This window comes from Patiria miniata, unplaced genomic scaffold, assembly GCF_015706575.1.
Source record: "Patiria miniata isolate m_02_andy unplaced genomic scaffold, ASM1570657v1 HiC_scaffold_6, whole genome shotgun sequence".
Lineage (NCBI taxonomy): Eukaryota > Metazoa > Echinodermata > Asteroidea > Valvatida > Asterinidae > Patiria > Patiria miniata.
Genome location: NW_024037073.1, coordinates 11,492,996 through 11,511,295, shown reverse-complemented (window position 1 = coordinate 11,511,295; position 18,300 = coordinate 11,492,996). Strand labels below are relative to the sequence as shown.

The 18,300-nt window shown below is 38.8% G+C and overlaps 1 protein-coding gene across 1 annotated transcript; it reads left to right on the top strand.

Annotated features, from left to right (window-relative positions):
• Nucleotides 1-5,495: 5,495 nt before the first annotated feature.
• LOC119743243 lies at nucleotides 5,496-10,037 on the top strand. The gene is made up of 3 exons (XM_038219647.1): nucleotides 5,496-6,900; nucleotides 7,207-7,217; nucleotides 9,951-10,037. Exons 1-3 carry the CDS (start codon nucleotides 5,496-5,498, stop codon nucleotides 10,035-10,037), a joined length of 1,503 nt encoding a protein of 500 aa, XP_038075575.1.
• The last annotated feature ends 8,263 nt before the right edge of the window (nucleotides 10,038-18,300 follow it).

Sequence of the window (18,300 nt, the reverse complement as noted above, 5' to 3'; positions counted from 1 at the left end):
CTTAAATTCAACCAAAACTTGTGGTCGTACGGGACCAAATTTAGTTTTGGTCTTGTATGAGTACAAATTTTTGAGGGGTTGTGTGTTAGGGAGTTGTTTCATTTGCAGCCAGATGTTCCTAAATTATAACTTATACTTTGATCTTTTATTTACTCTACTGTTCATTACACAGAGTCGTGATATGGAGTGCATATCTAAACGCTGCAATTTTAAGGTAATTTTTGGTTTCGAAACTTGCGTAGTTGCGGAAATGTCAATCTTTTTTACAAGTTTAAAATGTCTAAAATACAGTCGACTTAATGTTGGAGTCTATTTTCAATTTTAACCGGTGTTGATTAGCCTGAGCAAGTAGGTTTGATTTATTTTTAATTCAACCGCTATATCTTACATATTGAAGGCTCACAGAACTAATCTTTAAACTGACATATTAGTCAACTATAGAACAATAGTGATTATCCAATATTGATTGCATAGAAAAATGTAGTCCATATTTATAATACATGTTTACATGTACCTATTATTAAGAACCTTTATTTGTCGAGCTATACGTAAAACACTGTTTACTTTAAGCTTTAAGAATTAACAATACAATGGTTCCTTTAAATCACAGTACAATGGTTTCAGATTTATAAAAGCTTCACCCTTTATATTGCCCATGCAATAATTTTTGGTTTTTTAAATTCAATCCTTGTATCCCATTAAAGCTGATTTTTAATTTAATTTTGCAATTTTCAATGGTAATATGCTGCTTTTTTTGTTTCTTTGTATAATCATGAACAATTCCTTATTCATTAGCAAGTGTGATGTCACTTCCGGCAGAAACCTTAATGTTGCAGCTATTTTAGCAGAAAAAATTACCAGAATTGGGGATATTTTCCTTCATGTGTTGTTGTGGCAGTGCAAGGCTGCAAGCCAGTGAGCAAACCTTTCTCACATGCAGATGTTGTAAAATAGCAATGTTCTTGGGTTTAGAACTTGAACAGAAAACACCTCAACTGAACAGTGACTTTCTGAAATGACATCACAGCAGCTGCTGCGCCCTCAGTTATCCGGAAAACAGGGACATATTTTTTTAATGTTTGAAGAAATGCACTTTTTAAAAGAATTAACCAAAAGGAAGTCAAATCGTTTCACACATTTAAGAGGAGTAGAAAGTTGCACCGAATATGTTCTTAAGAAGTATTTATTTCACGGACCCTTTAACTTGGGCATTTTATAAATTAATTTATTGTCATCTGAAAGAGACTACATCTGTCCTTTTTAAAATGGTACCTATTTTGTTGACTGTTTTTAAGCGTTTGGACGTTGTTTGTTCAATCTTAGAATGCACGATTTTGCATCTGCTGCTGCAACAGAGTCGGCCCCGAAGAAGAAGACAGTTGCCATAATGCAGAACAACTTACACAGAGGTCTCCAAGGGTACCGTCTGAAGTTGGGCAAAGTTCGGTAAGATATGATGATGAACAGCTTGCTCGGAGTTATCTATCCCTAACAGTCCTGAATCCGTCAATTTTAATATAATTTTGCACACCCCCTAGGGAGTTAGGGTTAAAAGTTGGGCAGCCAAATGTTGTATTGATTCCTTTGAAGGAGAAGTCAATTTCTGGGAACAAAACGTTCTGTAGTTACACTCACGGAGTGCGATCGGAGATGCATTGGCATCACAAGGTAATAATGGTCGCTGGTGCTACAGGAAACGGTAAGAGTGCCCTAATTAATACAATGCATGATTATTTACAAATCAGGGTTGAAGTGGAAAGATACCTTTAGACATAATCTTATAGATGAACACGGGACTGGGGCGAATTCACGAGCTCTTAGTCAAACACAAATAACATTATCATACACTATACATAGTAATAAACGCCACAAAATTCACTTTGGGGTTAAATCGAGCTTTTGTTTATTCAATGCCATTAAAATAAGTTGTTTGTTGTTGCTTTACTTAAATGTATGCGGTTTACTTTCGTAGGCTTGCAGATGAAGTTCATTCTTATAAAATAAATTCGCAGTCATTTCTTTTGTAGCTGTATGTTGTCTTTACGTGTTTATCATACATTCCGTTCAGGTCAGTGCAACTCAGTGAAAACGGTAGACAGAAAAATACACGATCGCGTGGGAAGATTGCGGGCGGCTTTCACGGAGTTTCTTTGCATATAGTACATAAGTCTAACTGCACTCTCTAAATGGCTATTTCCATTTAAATGTGCGACAACGGGATTAAGCAAATCAATTTAGGCAATTTACGAACACTGTCTGTTATGAAATAAATATATATATATATATAAATATATAAAATATATATATATATATATATATATATATATATATATATATATGACTTCTTCAAAGGAATCAATACAACATTTGGCTGCCCAACTTTTAACCCTATATATATATATATATATATATATATATATGTATGTATATATATATATATATATATATATATATATATATATATATATATATATATATATATATATATATATATATATATATATATATATATATATATATATATATATATATATATATATATATATATATATATATATATATATATATATATATATACATATATATATATATATATATATATATATATATATATATATATATATATATATATATATATATATATATATATATATATATATCTATCTCCAATGAAATCGTCTTCTATCACAATTCACAGTGCTCGTTAAACAAACTTTGGCATATCTCTCTTCTGAACAGACTGTTTCGTACCATAAGGCACTCATCAGCAGAATGACGAAAAATATAATACAAGTAGCATCTTACCTTATTTTGAATCAAGCGCGCGCACACGTTACGCGCGTTACGTCATTGAAGTTAGTACGCGTTTACGTCACTGAAGTAAGAACACATCTGTCTCGATGCCTGCACTTGGAGACGATTTCGCTTCTCTTATTCAGTGTACCTAGATCTGGCCTACATATGATTATGTACTTCTCTGCTATACACAAATTGCATCTCTTGTTTACGTTAGAGTATGGCAGTGCTTTCAGAACAATGTCCCATTTGATTTCATAGTCTTTCCCTTCGTCCTTTAAGTCCCATATATGTTTACTTAGCTCTGTTTGCGCCCTCTTGCTCTCGGATCTGAATGACTGCTTGTGGTTCGCCAGTCTCGCCTTGAAGGTTGTGGACGTCAGCCCGACGTATGCCTCCTTCCTGCCTTCGCTCGTGACGGTGGCCTGGTACACTATGTTCTTGCTGAGGCACTCCCCGTTCAGCGGGCATTCGGCATTGCGGGGGCAACTGCATGTTCTACCACCGACGTCGTCCTCTTGTTTTACCTTCCGTTTGTTGATTGACTGGATCGTTGCCTTCATGTTCGGCATATCGCCCCATAAAACTTAGTTTACAATAATTCTTCAAAATTCCAACATAATATTCACTAAATAACAAATATTTTCAAGAAACTTCTACTGCTTTTGCTCCCGAAAGTTAATCTATACTCCAGAATGTTCTATTATTTTAACTTTGATCTTTGGTCTAAAAAAAGGAGTCATTTATAATTTATAAATAATCATACTTAATTTAAAACCATAAAAAGGTGATCCAAGCTTAATATACCGTTGGTGTTGTAAAGAGTGAAGGCATTCTTACATTGTTCTTAAATAGGATAAAAAAAAACAAACAATAAACCCAAAGGGTCTATCAAGCGTTTAAAGGGTGACACTTATTTCAAAAAGGCTTTTTAACATTGAGGTGTCCTAGATGGACATTTTGATCTATCTCAAGAACTCTACCAACTGCACATTTTACCTAACAAACTAGATCCATGTTCGAACAAACACACCGGCATTGCGGCACTGTTACTCTTTCGGAAACAGCCTCTATATATTGAGATTGTAAATTCTTGTCGATGTTATTTTTTGCAACGAGGTTGGTCTTTGAAGAAAACCAGTCTCTAGGTACCTTTAGCACGATCTATAACAATGCCCATTAAAGTATTCTCTTTCATCCAGAAGAAAATCTGGAATGAGGCTATAGTTACTCATTACTCAATAAATAATGTTTGCAAGAAACTACTGTTATCTTATTTTCAACTTTTCATTTTTCCAACACGACAATGACTTTTAAAACTGTTGGCGAAATACTACTCATCGTGGGCGTGATGTTAACAAGCGCTGGGTGTTCGCATTACGCGCGTATAGAGGGCGTCCGCTGGTTGGTCTGTTTCTAGAGGTCATACTCAGTCTAATCGCCTAATCTGCTCGCATATAATATACCCTTACTGCGCAAAGGTAGACTATAAAAATTACACGGCACTGAAAGAGCACTTTAAGCACCAATAGAAACTGGTTGCTGTAAAAGTTCATGTTCAGATAATAGGAAACACCTACGAAGTACTTGAGTTTTTTTTTTCGAGTTACAAAACATCAAGATTGAGGCTGTGCATCTACCAACAAAATAAAGTCAAAACTTCCGAGATTGTATTTGTCTGAGAATTGACATAATACATCAGAAATTAAAGTATTTGTTGTTCATTGACAGCTGCAAGGAACCAGATCTTGGTTTTCCGTTCCGATAAAAAAGATGATTCATACAGAGTTCTTCTCAAGGCTTACATATCGACCCCGCAAAAACATTACGTACTATTTTTGACATGGTACATATTTATGTAACATTTTTCTTTAGCAATGTCATTAACGCTGACAAAGACTTTATATGAAACTGTTCTGTAATTACCGGTCTTATGGTTGTTTTTGGTTTGTGGATGTTCCAAAAGATTTCCACTGAAGTTATTTCTGAAACTACGATTTATACCCTTACAAAGGCATAACCGTGACAACCAGGTAATCCTATTTCAAATCTTCGGCCAAGGGATTGGACTCAAGTAAGTCTAATTCACAGTGACAGCCAGTGAGTCAGTGAGTCAAGTGCAAAGCCTAGGCTGGCCCGGGGCGGGAGGGGGGTAAGCTCGTACCCTTTTTCAATTAGGAGCACTGTTCAAAATCAGACGATCATGAACACTATTACAGAGTGGTGTACAAATACCCCCGTACCACAGCTGGCTCAGTCCGAATGTTATGCACAGGTGAACATTATTGGTTGTCATAACATTTTTGGCTGTCAGAGTGGGGGGGGGGGTCACATTATTTCTAATATGGGCTATTTGTATGAAAAAAAAACCCATTTAAGTCAGACCTGCTCCTTTGTGTCCAGCAACTTTCCAACTTGACAATGCTTTAAAGCACGTGTACGTTATTTGTTCCTTTTAGGTTAGGTCTGGCCTTAGAATCTCCGCTATGACTGCCGCCAGCGCTAGCTGCAACAGCCCAGCAAGAGTAGCCAGCTATGCAAATGAGCTTACTAAACAATCTCCAAAGGGACGAACAGATGTAGGACATCCAGACGTATACTTGGTTAATTTGGAGGAGGGGGAAACTTGTAGTAATGGAATGTATTGTAGTTATAGCTTTGGTGATAAATGTTTGGAGTCCAAGACTCACACAGTTATAATGTTAGTTGGTGCTACAGGCGCCGGTAAGAGTACCCTAATCAATAGGATGATCAATTACATCCTAGGGGTGAAGTGGGAAGATAATTTCAGATTCAAGCTGGTAGATGAACATTTGCCTATGGGGAAGACACAGGCACATAGTCAGACACAAATGATATCAGCATACACCATACACAGTAACAAACAGCACACAATTCCCTTCACGTTGACAATCATCGACACGCCAGGGTTTGGAGATAGTAGAGGTATTGAGCGCGATAAAGCTATTGTTGAACAGATCCGGGAGTTTTTCTCTCACCCTGAAGCCCATGGTGTGGATCACATTAATGCTGTTGGTTTCGTTGTTAAGGCTTCAGAAGCTCGTCTCACTCCCACACAGAGGTATATCTTTGAGTCAACCCTGGGCATATTTAGCAAGGATATCAAGCCTAACATTATACTTCTGGCCAACTTCTTGGACGGAATTACACTGCCTGTTCTCGATGCCATTATGGCGGCTAATATCCCATTCAGCGGATGCGTATTCAAGTTCAATAACTCGGCATTGTTTACCGAAAACAAAGAGTGTAAAGCTGAAAGCGACAGCGATGAAGCTGAGGAAGAAAAAGCTTTAAAACTCTATTGGAAAAAGGGAATGAAAGAAATGCAAAGGTTCTTTGAGACTGTTAGTAAATTGGAGGCAAAAAGTCTGACCCTGTCCAAAGAAGTCCTGGAGCATCGTAAACAGTTGGAGCAAAAGGTCGAAAGGTTACAGTCACAGTCAGCCATCTATAGAGATAAAATGGAGGAGCTACAAAAAGAGCAGGAAGCCCTTAAACATTGTCAGAGAGATATAAAAGTTCACGAGGGTTTTCAGTGCGAAATTGAAGTTATTGAAAATGAGAAGATCCCTACAGATGTAGGGTCCTTGAATTGTGACATATGCCAATTCACTTGCCATTACCCATGCACAAAGCCAGATAAAAAGAAAAAAAAATGTCACATGATGGATCGAAAAGGCTATTGCATGGTATGTCCAAATAAATGTGTTTGGAGTGCTCACGTTATCATGAAGTGCAGACATGTGTATACAGAAAAGAAACGGATGAAAACGTTCACTGACATCGAAAGGCGATATAGAGATGCAGTCGACAAAACACTTACAGTCCAAGAACTGATAGGAAAAATCCAATCCGATCTCGAAAACGTGAAGCAGGCTGAAGTCTGTCTGTTTCTAGAAATTCACAAAGTTTTACAAAGCCTTGAAGAGATTGCTCTCAAGCCACACCCGATTGGCTTCACTGCATATATTGATTTGTCGATTAAAAGTGAGCGGGACGAGGCCAAGACTGGTTGGGAAAAGAGAGTGAAAACTCTGGAATCATATAAGAGCCAACATCTCCTGGTGGATTCAGTTAAATCAGGTAATAGCGAAACACATAGTAATGTATGGAATCAGTTAATTCTCGCATAGAATAAAACAAAATAAACACTGCAAAATTGCAAATAAAACACATCACAATGTCACCGTCAGAGTTGTAATTACAGGGTTAAACTTCTTGGGGCACCTGAAGATGCATCGAAGTTTCAAGAGGCACTTAAGGCGAAGGAAATATATCATGTTAACAATGTCGATTTTTTTCTTCTTCAAATTTAAGATTTTAAATGGGTGCACACGTAAGGGGGGGGGGGCAATATGCCCCCTCATGTGCCTCCCCCGTCCCCCGTAGTTGTTCCACAGGTACGTATATGCAGTTATACATCGGCTAAATTCACTATTGATTACCCATTGAGTAAGTATTCAGATGATCAATTAAAGGGAAAAAAATAACTGAATAGGAATTTCAGACACAAATAACGCTGTGTTCTAACCAGCGTTATGCCTTCCAATCCGTTGATTTATGGATATGCAATGTATAATTCAGCGTGATTGCATTATGAATTAGCAAACATGGTTTGTTGGTAAAAAAATAATATGAAGTGTCATCATTCAAATAGAAAATAGAAAAGTTTAACATATAGTAGTGTTATATGGATAATCTTTTCTTTAGGCGTATAACCTGTTGTACTGTAAATAATCTGTAAATTAGGAGTCTATTTCGTATCGACGTGATAGTCTAACATGTGCTTTTGATGACTGAGATAGTTGTAAATGGTTGATAAGAAAGTTTAACGTGGCATTGTATGAAATGGAAGTAGTGTTACAAGTCTGATATATAGTAATTGTGTTGTTGGTATACGGTAGTATATCGTACGGTATTCAGAAAACAAAACTGACACATGTAATTTGTCGTTTGTGTTACTTGGTTGGAACAAAAATAACTCACTTTGTAAACATGTTCAGAGGCCAAACACTGTATTGTTCACTTACCAACCACTATTCACCCGATACTCCAAATAGTCAGGCAGCTTAGACAAGCTTTTGGAATGGATGTGGACATTCCGGACAGAAGCGCCAAATTGTCCATACATGCTTCTTATTGCCTCAGCTTTCAATTTTTGATGGGAACCAACTTATCCAATAACAATATGGCGGTCATCTTGGATTTTAAAGATAGCTGCCATTGAAAACCTATTTTTATCCATATCTTATCTTCTAAGTCACTACGGAATAAAGTTTTGGTGTCTAAACACACATTTTCAGGGTCAAGGAATGCAACTGTACCATTTGGGATAGTGCTCAAGGATTTATTTGTCCAGATACATTACGGTGGCCATCTTGGATTTTAAAGATGGCCGTCATTGAAAACTTAAATTTACCTATATCTGTTCTTCTAAGCCACTTGGGATTAACATTTGGGCGTCCAAATATACATTTGCAGGGTCAAGGAATGCAACTATACCATTTATGACAGTGTCAAATGTTCAGTTTGTACACTATAAACTTCGAGTTTAAAGATGGCCGGAAGATAACAATTGCAGTTACTGATATCTCATTTTACTACCCCATAAAAATCACTGTCTAGGTGGCAAAACATACATTTTCAGGGTCAGAAAAAAAACCTCTTCTTTTCAGAAGAGACCAAGATGATTTTAGTTATAAACATAAATAGTCAAACCAAAAATAAAATCTCTAACAGAATACCGATGATTGATACTGCAGTCACCGAAAATCCTGTATGAAGTATAAGTAAAACAACATTATGTGAGAATAAATGTCATCACTCACACAAGTTTTAAGTTTAAAAGTGCTCCCCCTTATTCTCACAATGTCAAGCGCAGAGTTTATTGCACTCAGCAACGTGCTTCATGCACGTCTTGCACCGCATACACTTTGATTCTTGAAGCCACATTAACTAGTTCACTGCAGGCTTTGGAGGCCACAGGTAACATGGTCCAGACAGGAACCCATTGCTGTTTTGTTCATGTTCGAGTGCCTGATCCTAAACAGGCTTGTCCCCGTTGCTGAAACATCCCTTACCCCCCCCCCCCCGGAAACCTGGATTGCGACATTGCAAGTCAACAACAAGCCAACTCTTAATCTGGCACAGCAAGCTGAGATTGAGTTTGGAAGTTGAGCTATTTTTGTGGATCTTTCGGTCACATGTAATACTGTAAACCACTGCCGCCTCCTGAAAATGATCTTGAAGTTGACCCAATATACCTCGCATTTACGGATCATATCGGAGCCCTTCTCAAAGACTGATGCTTCTTTGTTGTTCAGAACAAAACAAAAACGCTGTCGACGGCAAGAAAACGGCCCACCTCAAGGCACTGTGCTAGGTCCGTTGCTGTATAACGTCTACACAAAACAAATCACAATTTAATTTAGACCAGGACATTGAGCGTTTCATCTACGCAGACGATCTTTGTGTTACATCTGAAAAGATTCCGTGCGAAGCTACAGAAGCAAAACTTACCTCAGCACTTAGCCGCTATACTATGAGCGCAATCACCTCCGTGCCAATCTCGCTTAGACCCAAGTCTGCTCGTTCCATCTCAGGAACGGTAACCGCGAAGCCAACCGACCCCTTAACATCAACTGGTCCGGAACACCATTGGCCCCTTGTAGCCATCCTGTCTACCTTAGAGTGACCCTCCATCGCATCCTGTCATTCAAGTCATCCGAATTTAGTTACCCGTAACAACATCATAAAGAAATTAAACAACCTCCGTCCGAAAGGAGAGCCAAACCACACACCCTTAGATGAACTGTTTTGGCACGGCGCAATTTTTCAGCAGAGTATGCGTGCCCCGTCTGGGACAGATCAGCCCATACTATGAAACCTGACCCAGCCTTAAACAACATGCAGTTTGATCACTGGATGCTTGAATCCCACCAACACAAGTAATTTGCACCCCATTGCTGGCATTTCCGCTTCGGATTGCCGAAGGGAAGTTGCCAGCCGAGCTAAGATGTACAAATATTTATAAATGATGAGTATCGCCTCTTCCAGGGACGGCAAGTTTCGGCACAAAAGGCTGAAGTCAAGAAAAACTTCTTCAGCCATGTCCACTCCTTCACAACATCCAGGGAAGTGGCACGACTCTGGAAGCAACGACTGGAAGCAACACTGGAAGCAACGACTGGGAGCAAACGCCTACCGATTGTCATGGTTAGACTATAACAATGGCGGAAACCTCCCAAAAAAGTGCTACATCGACATGAGTTCAATGGAAAATAGCCGCTTGAGAACCAGGACTAGCCGATCACAGACCCGTCTTAATCAAATGGAGCTACAAAAGTGGTTAGCTGCATGTAGTTGTAGAGAGGCAGAATTGTATCACATCGTGGAGTGCCAGAGATTTCTACCTGCCTAGGTTCAAAGATGGCATTGATCCAGTAAACAGGACGGTATTGGGCCGATACCAGCTAATCATGGGTTAATTTACAAGACCAGAAGCGGGCTATGCTGGCTCGATTGCGCCAAAACGGTTCCGTGTTAACGGTACAGACACCACTGAGTCGAAATTGGTCCAGTGCTCGCCCTTTTAAGTGGCAAACGGTAATGGTAAGACCGTTCAGAACCTGCATCGGACTAGTGCTGGTATTTTTAAGGCAAACAATAACAGCAAGACGGCGCACAGCCTGAACCGTGCCATTGCAGGTCCTCTTACGATAAACCATGATAAAAAAAGACGGTAAAAGACCTGAATCGGGCCAGTGTCGGTCCCTTTTTGGAAAACCATAATGGCAAGACGGTACACAACCTGAATGGGACGGGTGCCGGCCCTTTCAAGTCAAACCATAACGGCAAAAAGGTACATAGCCTGAATCGGGCCAGTGTTGGTCCTTTTTCGGCAAACCATATGGCCTCCGTATTAAGTATCTGGACAAACTGACAATTTGACACGATCCTAAATACATTTAGTGCTAATTCAAATTGTTTAGTTGCGTTCCATGACCCTGAAAATATATGTTTAAACACCAAGATATAGATCCTAAGTGGCTTAAAGATGTAATTCACGTATTCGGAGATAACTGCAATCTCCCGTAGACTACATGTCAAAGGGACAATTGAGCTATGTCTGCATCATGGACATTAACTAAACATCGTGTAAAGATATTAGAAGAGTTCTGATATTTAACTTTAACTAAAAATGAAGAAGCATCATCTTGATATTGGTCCATATGCAGTAACTCAACTGGGGAAGGGCATTTGCTCACGACGCTACACAATCATACCAGCTTGTGCCTTGAAAAATGACAAAAGCGGGAGGGGGCAATTTATACGCAGTGGCTCCGTTAGCGGGGGGGGGGCAAAGAAAAAGGTTCGTCAAGACAGTAACGAGAAGGAAAGTTACAAATTTGGAACTTTTTCTATTGGCTGACGGACGAGCTTAAGCAATCCTGACCTGGTACCTGGGGGCTGGTGATTATCTCGACCTTTCCCAAAAGTATGTCTATCCAAGTTTGATAGCAAATATTCAGTGTACACAACTTGCCACAATCTTTAACACAAATTGGGTGCTGCAAAAAAACCCCTGATACTACGGGAGTCAACAAATGACACTGCAGGCGCACAGGAGAATGAATGAATTGAATATACTTTTGAGCAAATAATAAACCATAAATAAACCAAAACATCAGAAAATTCCACTGCGAGAGAGTGCTTCCATCTTGCAGAGGGATGGTTATGGCAAGTTTGTCAATTGAATTGAATCAATCACCATGTTTATGACTAGGATAACACCCAAATGCTTGGCTCTTTGCCCATGAATGACTGACGACGACAGGCCTTTCATTAAGATATTCAATTTTAAGCCTGTTTAAAGTCAAGCAAGAGATGAAATATATTGTAACTCAACAAAATCACGGCATAACCCACGGGTTGTCAGAGAAGGGTATAATCTCATTCAAGAATATTACAAACATACCTGGAAAACTATTCAAAGAAGGATTACCATATCTTTGACCTGTTTTTTTTCTGAATTTATATTCTGTTTTTTTCTTGAACCCTTTCTTTTCCACTCTCTGTGAGGTGGATATGGAGCTTTTTCGTTTGCTCTAAGGAATGAAATAAGTTGCCTTCTTGATGTCACAGCGTATTAAGACGCAACTTTAAACCTTTCATTAAATTTCGCAAATCGAGGATTATTGGTGACACTATTCCCATGTGAGGTTTAATGTCTGTGCTTTAAAATTGTCAATAAAGTGGCTTTGGATTCGTTGTTATCTTCAAATATGTATTTGGTTGATTTAAGCATAATGCTAAGATTTGCAGTGCAGTTTAGTGTTGTTAAAGTGTGCTTTATCTTTTAGATTTTGTTTTATTATTAATGTATGTGATTGCATAGATATTTACGAGGGTATAATATTGTTGTACAAAAATTACTGAATAGTTAAAAGAAAGGAAACCTACTCATAGTGAGAAATAGTAAGGAAACACAGTTGATATGATATGATGTGATGCGTTTGGTGCCATTGGACGTCTTTTAACTAGGTGTGTAAAAGCACTGTTTAAAGTGTAAAAGTTCTATGGACAGCTGTAATTGAAGCAATGTTGTCAATGTATAGCAAGAGCAAATAAATAGCTGCCACAAAACTGCCATCCACAGCATCACGAAACATGCGCACATGACCACTTCATTAAATTAAAAGAAATCATAAGTGAAGTATTGTAACTATCATTTTCTCTGAAGCAATGGCACTATTTTTCACAATTAAATCAACACATGTGGATGTGTCTACTTACATCATGGTATTTCTTTGAGCCTCTGAGTTTTACATCTTTGAATACTTTTCACTGAACAAAAAGGGTTTTATCATTTGTGTGTATTACCTCGAGTCTCATAATGTTGTCATATGACCCCTTTTCACTGTATTCCTAAATCTGTTTTGTTCTTCCCTTTGATCTTTGGCACTGTTTGGTTTCCTAAGAAATCCAAGCGATACGAACAAACAAAGCATGCATACAAAACATTCTAACAGTAAATATTACCGCACGGCTTATCCTATGAGTTTACAATAAAAAGAAGAAGAAAGAAAAAGAGTACGGATGAGGACCTGCGGTATCGTGTTAATTACAACTTATTACATTCTTAGAAACAGTTTGCATTTGTCTACAAATCAGACCAATAATTAGTGTCAGTACGAAGTGGCAATTATGTTTTGTGCGTCTCGTGTGGTGGATTTTTTGGGCGCGAGCGCATGCGCGACCACAAAAACAAGTGGGAATTATTTGTAGAGACAAACAACGGGGATAAGTGTGATTCCTTCGGCGGTGCAAAATATACAAATCCACTCGGTCTGTTCATCACCTTCATTCACAGAGGGCACTTCTCAATAATTAGTGTAATAAAACACTAAGGAGTCTTCTCACTCAAACGTGACTCAGACCGTTGGCCAGAATGAGATCAAAGACTCGAGGGAAAATGAGGGCGCTATAACACTCAAATAGTAGGAGGTACAGTCATGCGGTATGCGACTTTCTGGCTATCTTTCTGGCTATCGATATTAGGGTACAGTGAGGGCGGTATTTTCATAGTCTAGCTAGACTGTGATGTAGAAAGGGAGTTACAACAAGGCTCTTCGCTCGTCCCGACCGCTCTGAGAGCATGCCTCTTATTAATGGGCCCAAAAGTGGCACGCCGGCCAAATCACGATTTACATGCCCTCAAATTCTTTGCTATTAGAGCATATTGTGGGCCTTGAACTTGAGGGTTAGTAAAATGGAAGGGTGGAAACCGTGCACAGGACTTGGGGCATGCTTTATTTTGCAATGGAGCGTATGCATCATGTGTCAAAATGGCGAAGGGCTTCAGGACTATTTTTAGGGGTGATCATCTTTGATTGGATTTTCTCCCCTAAGTCATTAGATTACCCCCCCCCCCAAAAAAAATACACAGAAAATGAAAGATGATGAACTAAGCTGTAAGTTGATGTGAGGCTCGAACACCTTGGAGAGTTGAGAGTACTTTTCCTGAATTTCTGAAGTGGGCTCATTTGTCATTTGGGTCTATGGCAGCTTATTTACTGGTCTGCAACCCTCTATCCACCGACACAGGGACGTGATTGCATGCTCATCTCTTTCTCAAAACCTGCCATGATTCATATACGTACATTCCGTTATGCACATAATGATTTAAATCTCCCAAACCCAAAGACCTATCATGCTAGATACTGATCGCAATATCCGTTTCTACACCATCAGGTTCGAACCGACCATACCAGCCTGGTGGCCGTATAGCGCTGCAAGCGGTGATCAGTTTAACGTATGCATTAGGTTGTTGGTTGGAGTTCCAACTGAGCGAGCTACAGTGGTTTTTTTTTGTCTCCCAAGGTCTTGGACAACGCTGAGTAAAACTCAACATCTCTCCGACACACAGTTTCATCAATCAAGAATAATTTTGGGAAAATATGAATTCTGACCGAATCTGACATTCAAGAAAGCCGGTTGATACCATATGAATATGGGGATGGTTAAGCGTTGCATCTGGCGGCTAGTGCAGATATTGTTTGGAGAAATCGTTCAGTAGGTGATAAACATTTGCTTTTGTACTCCCATAATTATGTCACCTTTGTGCACGAAAATACCAACTCGAAAAAACTAGAGACATTTCCAAGATTGCCGCCAATCTCAGCCTTATACAGATATATAAACTGTTTTGATAATCTTGGTTAATCTTACTTGTGATAATCTTGTTTTCTATTGCCCAAGATGAAACTAATAACTATGTTTAACAATTTAACAGTTAAAACTATCAGATGTCTCCTCTTTAAAACAAAAATCTTTTTGGCGAACCAAAATGTCCGCCTTAGTATTTTTTCTTTTACCAAAACCCTGGCTGTCCGGTAACACTTGTCCTGACCAAAAAAAAAAAAAATGTGAACAACTTCTTTTCTGAGAGCATCCCACAAAATCACGCAGGTGTGATGTCGAAAGATTCGATACACAATTTGAGTCCACTGATATATAAAAGAAAAAGCTCCAAGACAACAAAATGAAGAAATTAACAATGAAAATACTGTGCACTAAGAAAAATTTTCCCGGATGATTTAAACCTTAATTATGGAACAAGGATGTCGCTGGCGTGTAAGAGATAAAGCGATTCATCATTCAAAACAATTCTTTATCAAAAAGTCGGATGTCCAACATGTCCAATTAAGCTGCAACAAGTGCTGGCACTTTGAATAAACTCACATGTTGATGCAAACACTAAAATACATATTTTAAAAACAAATTGGTGAAATTACACGGAAAACATCCAATTTATTTTAACATTGTCTTCATCAAAGAATAAAGGAGTCTGCAAATCTAATCAGCAGTTTTCTTGCGTTGGTCATCCCTTACCTGTACTACACACGATAGTTGTATTACATGTACATTACATTATACATTTCAAAATAAAGTATACCCATTTTAAGTAAATTATCAGAAATGTACTGTATATAAAAATGCCAGGGGTATGCTATGTTTTGAGATACCATGTATTTAGCAACCAATTGACCTTTCGCATCTCCAGTACGAAACGGGCGAGGGAGTACAACAGTTCATCACTTGCCATCTCGAGAACCTCGCGCTGTAAGACACTCAAGTTCAGCTTAGAGTTTAGTACGACATGTTCGGTCCCCTGCGTTTTCAGTTGTTAAAGGCTCTAAATGCCCAGGCACATTTCTTCTCAGTTGCCTTCGAGTATGAGAACCATATAAAATACAAGAATAAATTTGTTATCTAAAGGGAGGGAGGCCCGTTGTATTTTTTCAAAGGTGATTTCAGTTACAATTCCATTCTTCTTTAAAAGAAAGTGCATGCGAATTCCGACGAACAGATTTTGTTATTAAATGAGTGATATAGAAAATTCAAGGTATCCATTCGTGCATTTATCATTACAGAAGAACAAGATCCAGTTACCTACATATGTCCCCGATGAGAGCGATCATTGCTCCCGTACCGAGAGAAAATTTGGAACAAAACCATGCCCTCATGATATACCACATTGTAGGGTTCTGTTTTCAACAAAAAACTGCCGCTGGAGGCGCAAATCCTCCCTTACTCGCAGTCCATCCAGGAAAACGACAACACCCGTTCGTAGGGCCAGGCGGGGTAAGATGTAGCCTTGGACAAAGGCGTTCGTCGTTATCTATACGGCAAATCCTCGCCGCGCAGCGCTATTTTAGGGCTAGATATCAGCGTTGATATACGGGTGCAACAGTGAAATAAAATTCCCATAGACACTAGTGATAAATGCCCATACTTCAGAATTCTTTTAAAAATACTCAGAACTCTCACAGGCAAGTTAGCTGCACAGTAAAATGATGATCAACATGTCATCTTCATTTTCTTTTTATTTTTTTGGTGGGTTGACCATTGACTTTTCGAGGAATTCTCACTTAAAGAAGATGACCCCTGTTTTTCCCAAAGCAGAAAAGTAGCCATCTTGAAAAAGGATCCCTCCACAACGTGGCAAAATAATGCCACTTTCGAGCCCAATAGCATCCAAAATTCTCAGAATTGGAAGCCCCAAATCCGGGCCAGTGGTGCATTGCCATATCTCTTCAATTATTTGATCTCTGAAATATATTGAGAGCATAACTTTTATTCATGAGCTCGGCGGATGGGTTTAGGCCTATTTACAGGTGTGCACCCATACAGCGCAAAACTACAGTGTGAACAGCGACCTGGCCTGACGCATTCACCATCGATATGCAAATCAACCGAAGAAAGAACGTCTTGGATCAGGACAGCTGGTATGAGCGAATGCTTCCGTTGTTGTCTATTTGATGGATGTTCATCAGGCTCCATTATCATAATTATGTGATGAAGAATAGAGGCTGTTCAAGCGTAACATAATAGGTATTATGCTTGACATCCACCGGCTACTTCATATACTACCCTAATTGACAAATTCTTAACGGGAATTTTCCAGATGTTCTATATTGATCACTGCCATTTTCGTGGTGTTTTGTTTTGTACATATAGATGTAAAACCATTTATATAAAATAAAACACCACCAAATAAAAAGTCAAAGACTTAAACAATTTGGTTTACAAAAATTACTATAACAATTACAAATTTATGCAAAGCATTTAATACAACCATTCCAGAATTCAAATGAGTTCAAATTAAAGATTAATCAATCAATTAGAAATAAGGTAAGAAGAAAGCATTGTTAAGGGGGGGGGGTACATAAATAGAAAATGATGACAGGTGCAAGCGGGGCTACATAATTGAATAAGGCCACATGAAGAGAGCTACAATCAAACGATGGATTGGTTTGGAATTAGCCTAATGAGTTATCTGTACCATGGATGGTACCGGTGAGTCTTTGTTTCTTTAAAACCTTGTTGATCGCAGATTTTCTAGCTGCCGAGTGTTTCTGAAAGTATGCTCTGACAATGGGAAAGAAGTAAGGTCTTTTGTAAAGCTAAATCCTCAGGCTATATAATAAATGGACATTTTTTTTCTGTCATAACTGAAAAATAGATTGCCTGTACGATAACAGTATATTTGATATGAAAAAGAAGGCTGAGGGCACTTGTTTTCATTCGAAACAACTGCTTTGTGGATTGAAATATGTCGATTAAACATGATCGTGATAATGCCCAAGTGAACATGATAGTGATAATGATGCTTTGTTGACAAAAAAAATCGGTGGGTTGGGAACACTTATATAAAGCAGAATATATGTGTTACTTCTGAGGTTGCAAGACAGTTAAAACGGACCCTAATTGCATACGCCGACTAATTAATGAGTTGTGTGATCCTTGCACTTGATGGTTTGGAGTAACGACAGCTCTTTTTTTTCATTAAGGAAATGAAAGCACCACCACCTCTAAACCGCCATTGGAGTAGTCATATATACTTTCCCCGCATGCAACTGTTTAAACGAACAAAAACAAGGCCTTGGGCAACTTTTCGAAAAAAATACTGGGAGTCGATACAGTGAGGTTTCTTGTGGCACTTGACTAGCCCGCCCGTTGGTTTGCACTGCAGCTATCTTTGAGGTGTGTGATTGTGTTTAACGGCGAAACGCATGAATAGAAACATTGTGCATTAATTGTTAAACAATTAACAAAGCAAAACACCCCTCGAAGATGACTGCCGAATGCAAGAAATATATTCCTTGTTGGATGATTGAAAATAAAGAAGGACTGGGGATGAGGTTGGGTCCCGACCAGGGTTGGAATTAACCCGTGTACGGTGCTGGAACAACGATAATCCGTGTTGGATTGTTGCTAGTGTGAAATGTTTTTTTGAGAATCTCCGTGTTGGACCGGGGTCCAACAACATCCCCAAAGAAAAAACTCATCGCTCCCAGCAACACCAGACAAACAATATGGTCAGTGACCCACCTACCCCATCCATCTACCACATCCGACCTCAACATACCAATCAACCCACCCACAAATTCAGGCAAATTATACACGCACGACAAAAAT

What these genes read in the sequence shown, in the direction of transcription:
- LOC119743243 (XM_038219647.1), top strand. Translation starts at nt 5,496, where the DNA reads ATGTTAGTTGGTGCTACAGGCGCCGGTAAGAGTACCCTAATCAATAGG.